This window comes from Vicia villosa, linkage group LG1, assembly GCF_029867415.1.
Source record: "Vicia villosa cultivar HV-30 ecotype Madison, WI linkage group LG1, Vvil1.0, whole genome shotgun sequence".
Lineage (NCBI taxonomy): Eukaryota > Viridiplantae > Streptophyta > Magnoliopsida > Fabales > Fabaceae > Vicia > Vicia villosa.
Window position 1 is genome coordinate 157,415,041 of NC_081180.1, and position 8,077 is coordinate 157,423,117.

General features: G+C 31.7%; 1 protein-coding gene across 1 annotated transcript; it reads left to right on the forward strand.

Moving 5' to 3' along the window:
- The first annotated feature begins 3,818 nt into the window (after positions 1-3,818).
- Positions 3,819-5,436, forward strand: LOC131619478 (uncharacterized). The gene is made up of 3 exons (XM_058890568.1): positions 3,819-4,679; positions 4,900-5,043; positions 5,206-5,436. The coding sequence occupies exons 1-3, from the start codon at positions 3,819-3,821 to the stop codon at positions 5,434-5,436; spliced, it is 1,236 nt and encodes a 411-aa protein (XP_058746551.1).
- Positions 5,437-8,077: the final 2,641 nt, after the last annotated feature.

Here is an 8,077-nt window from a genome sequence, read left to right on the forward strand (position 1 = left end):
TTATTTATAGGCTTGAAATCCTTCAAAAGAGAAAACATCATTAAATAAAAAATTACAGTTATTAATCGATTAAACCAATCGATTAAATCATTAAAATATAATGGATACGAGTTCAAAAATAGGTAAGAGTTTATATATAGTTATTGTTAATCGATTGAGTGCATTCACACAACTTTTTACCTCAAAAGCACGCCAGTCTAATCGATTAAAACCAGTTAAAAATTATTTTTTGGCATTTTGAATGCTCACATCTCTTTCTATGAAACTTCTCTATATAATTCTCAAGGTTTATTCTTTTCAAAAACATTTTATCAAAAGGTTTTAAGTGTGTGTGTGTGTGTGTGTGTGTGTGTGTGTGTGTGTGTCTATAGCCAACTACTTCTATACTGAAGAAACTTTTGCTTTTACAAAAGTTTTACTCACTTACTAAATTTGGAGATTGACTCCACTAAGCCTTGGCTGATAGATTCTTTTATGTTAAAACTTGGTACAAGATTTCTTTTGAGGCTTTAGATGTAATATGTTTGTCTGCCTTTGTCTGAACCTTTGTTGATGTCTGTGATCGCGGCTTTACGTGTCTATAAATCTGATGACTGCAAGTGCACAGTCGTGTCGTGTAGTTTTAAAAGATATCGAATCCACAGGGACTATGAATCGATCTACCGTTATCAAGGTTACTATGTAAAGCTAAGGCTACTAATATTTTGATTGTTCCTAAGGGAAAGTGATTGTGAATATTAAGAAATATAATAATAGACGGATATCAGTATGTATTTCGTTTAACTTAAGGTGATCCGAAGGTCCATTGGCTAATGCATAATTCGATTAAAAATCTTTATTAATTCAATTGATTAAAAATCCTCCTCTCAAACTTTCGCTCTGTTGATTTAGATTACTATCCTAACTCGTAATGTACGCTTTCGCCATCCCATTAGATTTTAGAAAAGCTTTTTGGAAACAATGTAATTAATAAAATGCTTGTTTTATGAAGTCGTTATCTATTTAAATCCCCTAATCTCAAACTTTCGCTCTGTTGACTCGGAACATGCTAATATCCCTAACGTACGCATTTGCCATCCCGCTCGGGTGTAAAAACATTTTTTGAAAATAAATAAGTTCTAATTAGTTTTAATACGCTTTCGCCATCCTTAAAACTGATGTCCTATGTCTACTATCCAGTTAAAGATCTCAAACTTTCGCTCTATTGATTTTAACCTTTGACCGTCTTAACCCCTCAAACTTTCGCTCTATTGGTTTTAAGACTTACTAATTAAATTAGACATACAAACCAAAAACAAGTGATATTTAATAAAATATAATTAAGCCAATTTATTTCGGATCCCACAGTTAACTTACTTTACATACCGATATCTTAGTTAATTAGCCAGACATATTAATACGGTTAAGCATGCATAAATTAATTTGGCTTATAATAAAAGGCATGTTAAATGGCATATAATATATCATGAAATAATAATATAAATAAAGACGGTAAATAATAAACCTGAATAAAATAAATTGCAATTGAATCTTGAAGTATGAACTTCCACCACAGGTTGGCTGGATCGTTCTTCGGAATTAAACGGACAGAAATTAAAAACAAGGAATTAAAACGATAAATCTAACGTAAGGCTAGATTTATAAAAGGTTCACAACAATTTCCGGTGTATAAATTGTTATGAGAAAATAAGACTGTTTAAATGAAAGCAGGAAGAAAAATAGCAAATGCGGTACAATTTCGGCAGCACTTCGTTAGCAGGAAATCGGACAGTTTGAAGTGAAGTGGCTGCCTCTATTTATAGGCGAGCCTTTGCAGTTGGAATGCGTGAAAGTAGGAACTTCTCAGACTGGGGCTTGGAGACGCACGTCTCCACTTCTTTAGGGAGACTCAGCACACGACTTGAGACGTGCGTCTCAAGTGGAGAAAATATAGGGAGAGCTGGAGACGGGCGTCTCCTCTTGGTGACGTGGCAGAAGAACGTTGGAGACGTGCGTCTCCACTTGCTTGGATGAATTGGGCCACGCACAATTGATCCTTCGTGGGCTGGGTCATGGCTTTGCACATTTGGGTCTCCTTTTTGCACCTTTTTTTTCACTTCAGCACCCCTTTTTCATCTTTTAGGCACAAATAGTGGTCATTTTAGCTCCATTTCCTCTCCTTTTCACAAATAGTCTCAATAAGAGAGTAAAACCTGAAACAAAGCAAATACTCGCATAATATCGTAATAAAACAATATAATAAACTGAAAATGCTATAAATATCTACGGATTTCGAGCTAAATATACGATATAAAATCGTGTTATCAGTCTGAAACTTTGTCAATCCTTTTATCAAACCCATGGTTTGCATCTTTAACCTCTTAAGTGCATTTATTGAATTTCCCAATTGTTGCATCTTTACTATGCTGAATATCATATATTCTTTTCATGTGTCGTCATGTTTATGTTATCTTGCTTTTCTAATCTTTTACAATTCATCATAGTTTTAGTTGTCATTATTAAAATAAAAACCTATTACCTACAAAATAAGGTTCCACATTCTCGCCATTTTTTATGATGACAATGCATCTCTTAGGGGGGGTGGTAAAAGAAACAAAACAATATATTTTTTGAGTGATGATACTCCTTCTAAGTTAGATAGAGTGATCAAAAAGGAGGGTAAAAGATGCAAATATGCAAACATTTTTCAATTCTCATGTATTTCACTTTTGCAACTTACCTATATAAGTCCCATGTATTTAGAACCTATTATGTAATTTTACGTTTATTTTTCCATTATTCAAAATATATCAAATAGTTTTATATATATGGAAATTCTATCTCTCTTCCGCTGACAGTTGTCAACATAGACCAATACCCAAGTCCAAAGATAACAGACAAGAGGTTATACAACAAATACCTTATTCAAAACCTTACCATAAAACTCAATGAAATAAAACCATGGTTAAAGGGAAAAGAGTGTAGTAGCATAAAAAAAAACTAAAAAAATTTCATGACTAACAAAATCTAAGTTTAATTTTTCACAGGATAAGATTTGGAGATTTAAAAGATATAGTAACCTATTAGGAGTTAGATTTTAGCCAACCTTTTTCATAATCAAATGTATTAGTCATCCTTTTAATATAACATTTTTTATTTTACAACATGGACATGGAATGTATTAGTCATTCTTTGATTAAAAGGGTGGAATCACAAAGGGACTCATTATTCAATCCAACAATTAATATGTATAATATATATAATAATTTCCTGTTATATATAATAATGATACAAGTATATATTTTCTATTACAAATATATATAATAATTTCCTGTTATATTTTCTTTTTAGATATAAACTAAATTTGACATAAATTTGCTATATTTAAAAAGAGTTTCTAAAACAAATTTGTTTTTTAGATATTCAATTAATTCTTAGCAAACTTGTTAATTTTGTTAAAAATACTTATTTATAAATAAAAAAACACCTCAAACACCCAAAAAAACATGATTTAACATATATACCAAGCTAGCAAAACCGTTAGCAAAAACAAATATGAGTTTTAACTTTTTTTAAAGTTATGACAACTTTATATTTTTTTACTATAAAATTAGAAAACATGCATGACTCTCACATCTTCACAAAGCTACATTCAACCAATTTCAATTTTGAATTTATTGAAAGTTTGATAAAGTGGAAGCCTTCATTATGATTCATTATATGGTATACATTTCCTTCCGATTAACGTCCACACTTTTCAAACTCTTATTTAAATATTTATCTATTATTTTATTATTCATATTTAATATGTAACAATAATAATTTATGTGTAGGTAAACATGATATTAATCTCCAAAGCATTTATATTTTTGTTACCAATGATGGTGATGTTGTCAAGTACAACTTACTCACACATACAAAATTCTCCACAAATTATCAAATCAGCAATATATTGGTCAAAAAAGTTTGAAGTGGGCCCTGGGGATGTTATAGCTACAAATATATTCGATATTGAATTTCCAAATGGTCATATTGGAGTCAAGAGCTTTGATGTTGATCTAGTTGATGAACAAGGGAATTCGGTTCCCTTGTATGAAACATACATCCATCATTGGTTTGCTGTTAAATTTCATGTAAGTAAGGATAAGAATAAATCACACAATTATACTGATCATACCAAACCTTTTGAGGATCCCATTTTCTTAAGAAACGATGGAGCTTGCAATGGCGGTATACTTCCACATATATGGGGTTTGGGAAGTGAAACACGAGGAACAAGTTCAAAACTTCCAGATCCTTTTGCCGTTGAACTTGGAAACCCTGCCAATATTACAAAGGGTTGGGAAGAGAAATGGTTATTTAATATCATGGTCATTGATACACGTGGAACAGAAAATAGAAAAAGTTGTAGTGAATGTAGGTGTGACCAATTTAATCTCCCAGAGAATTTTTATAACACGACATATGACATCCATGGAAAGCCATTGTCCTCCAAATATATAGGAGGAGTATTTTGTTGTAAAAACAACTTCCAATGCAGATTGAAAAAAGGATTTCAAGCACCAAGGCGAAAGCTTGCTTTAAAATACAAAATAACATGGGTTGACTGGGACAAACATCAAATTCCTGTTAAATTTTATATATTAGATTCCACTGACCGAGTCATCATAAATGGTTCTGAAACAATCCATGATTGTCTGGTAAATACATTATTTAATTTTTTTAATTTCGTGGTCTATTAAATTATCATGATAAAGACATAGCATAGGTGATTTAGCTTAGTCATAATCAAAAAGAAGTTTAAGAAAACTCTTGTTATTATCATAATATAATTGGGCTCTAAGGTCTTATGATAATTGTTTTTAATTACTTTTTACGTCGAGAGAGAGTGATTAACAAATATTTTTTAATATGATACAGACTGAGTATACTATTCCAGAAAATAAAAGCAGTGACCTTGTCCATGTTCAGAAAGCAAGCATCCCTATGAAAAAAGGTGGTTATCTTATATACGGCACTGCTCATGCACATACTGGTGTTGTTAATGCGACACTATATGGACAGGTAGAGTTGAATATAAGTTTGACTGAGTTTTATTAAAATTCATTATGTTTCTTACATGATATTTATTTTTCTTGATTTTGTATATAGACAAATTAATCTTGCGATAGTGCATGCATGACTACTATTTATTAAGTCATTTATTTTTTTCGATTAATAAATTAGGATGGAAGGACATTATGTACATCAACACCAAGATACGGAACGGGAAATGAAGCAGGAAATGAGGAAGGATACGCTGTTGGAATGTCTGTATGTTATCCAAAACCAGGTTCAATCAAGATTAATGATGGGGAAATTGTGACAATGGAATCCAGATATAAAAATGAATTTCTCACTGGAGCTATGGGGCATATGTACTTCTATTTGGCTGATCGACTACCACACACAACATAGACATCATTTGCCTATGATGTGTAATTGTTTAATTTAGAGTTCTCTTGATGAGATATATTTCATTAAATATGTCTTGTTGACACAAGGTGATAAAAAATTCCTCAGTGGAGATTGGCTCTCGCGCTCAAAACCTTGTACTATTTTTCATGAGCCTCTCAAGACTTTTCCTTATGTTAATAAAATGCAATATTTTTCATGCATTAAAGAGGAAATATAAAGTGTTCAATAAATGTAAAGAACAAAAAGGAGCATACCTTATATTTTCACGATAAAAATCAAGTGAATTGAATTTTTTTATATTAAATTTGTGTAGAATTTAGTGGTATTTTTCATTTCTTTTAGGTATATTTCATTTCTATTTGAACTAATTCAAGTGAAGTATAAACAGAATACAAGAAACTAAATATGTATAGGAATCAAACCTAAAAATCAAGAAAATAATTATCCTAAGTGTTGCTACCTAAATAACATTACTTAAGAATAATTCTGTTTACTTTAGTATGTGTAATTCTTGCACAATCACAGTTTTGTAACAACTTAATATTAATCATAGCCATATGTTTTAGACACTCTTCAATATTCCTCCTCAATTTGGGTGGTAGACAACTATCATTCCGATATTGATATGATGAGGGATTTAGTAGTTTGTATGATGTTGGGTACATTTAATTAGAATAAGGGATCAATTCACTTCTAGTATGAGTTTATTTTTTCTCTTGGTAATATTATTTTATTAGGGTGTATCCCCACATTAACTCAAGTGTATGATTCAATTTTGCAGGAGGTATGTATTCCGTGCATATTTATAGTGCCCTAGATCATTATCACTCATTAGCACTTTAAATTTTCTTTGAAATTGTGTTTGAACCATGTTATACAAAATTCAAATAACCTATCAACTTCTAATTTTTCTTCATAAGGTAATCCCAAGTGATTCGGGTATGGTCATTAATAAAACAGACAAACCATCTTAATTTGGTAACATTGATGATCTATGATGGTCCTTAAATGTCACAATGAATAAGGGGATTTTTTTTGGAGGGATTATATGTTTTGACAAATATTGTAGAATTTTCACTAGCCTTAGGATTTATTATACAAGAGTTAGAAACATGGATGACTGAATTTTGGGTAATATTTAGGGAGATAATTACATAACCTTTACCCATGATCTTTTAAAGAGTACTATCGGTTAATTGAAAGATAAAATTATTTTGGCATGGAGAATAATTATTAAAAAAAATTAAGGCTTCGGTCATGTGGTCATATGCTCTTGTGTCAATAATTCATGAATTTTAGTTTTTCCTTGCTATTGTTTAGAGCATGAATTTTTTTTTTTGAGTTGCAATAGGTGTAACAATGGTTTGTTTAAGATTTGTTTTGTAAAGCTTCCATTTACTTATTTCATAATGGAAATGATTTAGAACTTACCCATGTTATGCTCCCCTAGTATTCCAATTTCTATTATTTTCTTCCTACGAGGGCATATCATGAATGATCTAACATGTGTCTTTGGTATGACTCAGTTGTTAGAACAAAAATTGTTATGATCAATATTCTTAGTTTTGATGATAACATTATATATGAATTTTGTATAAGACAATGTGGTACCCTAATCCTATGCATTTTCCATTTCAGGAAATATATAAAGAGTATGCACAATTCAGCGCAAGAAGCACTGACTCAGAAGGTTCAAGTATGTAACATCAGAACATGCTCTCGCAAGACATCAGAAGATGGTCAAGTAGAATCAGAACATGGTCTATGAAGCATCAGAAGAACTTGAGTTCAGAAGCAGAAGCACTGAAGTTCTTATGGTATCACGCTAGAAGCACTTCAAAGTAAGAAGACAAGAAGATGCTCTGCACCAAGCTAAATGACTCTGATATTCAAACGTTGTATCTAGAAAGATCAGATCAGAAGCAAGTACAAGATGACAGGCTACGCTGACTGACAAAAGGAACGTTAGAAGCTATTAAAGGCAAAGTCAGTAAAAGCAGGAAAAGCAAGGCTCAAGGTAGTTGACAAAAGAGTGAAACATTAAATGCAAAGCTGTACGGATCACGCAACGCATTAAATGCTCCCAACGGTCATCTTCTCATAACGCCTATAAATAGAAGTTCGGATGAGAAGCTGAAAACACAACTCTTGCGCAAAATACAGAAACGCTGTCAATTTGAAAAGCTCTCAAACTTCATCTTCAACCTCACTTCACTTGTAATATCTTAGTGAGATTTAAGCTTAGAACTTAAGAGAAATATCACAGTTGTAATTATAGCTTTATAAGAAGCATTTGAATACTCTTGTAAACATTTATTTTGCATTGATTTGTAAAAGGTTCCTAGAGTGATCAAGTTGTGATCAGTAGACTCTAGAAGACTTAGAAGTTTCTAAGTGGTGTATTTCCTAGAGTGATCAAGCTGTGATCAGAACACTCTAGAATACTTAGAGGGTATCTAAGTGGAAAACCATTGTAATCAAGATTGATTAGTGGATTAAATCCTCAGTTGAGGTAAATCACTCTAAGGGGGTGGACTGGAGTAGTTTCGTTAACAACGAACCAGGATAAAAATAACTGTGTTATTTTTTTTTATCTTAAGAGTTTTTAAAGTCACACTTATTCAAACCCCCCTTTCTAAGT

Bases quoted from the DNA above. Each gene is read 5' to 3' on its own strand.
- LOC131619478 (XM_058890568.1), top strand. From the start codon at position 3,819: ATGATATTAATCTCCAAAGCATTTATATTTTTGTTACCAATGATGGTG. The intron at 4,680-4,899 runs GTAAATACATTA...AATATGATACAG, and splicing joins AAACAATCCATGATTGTCTG to ACTGAGTATACTATTCCAGA. The intron at 5,044-5,205 runs GTAGAGTTGAAT...TTAATAAATTAG, and splicing joins ATGCGACACTATATGGACAG to GATGGAAGGACATTATGTAC.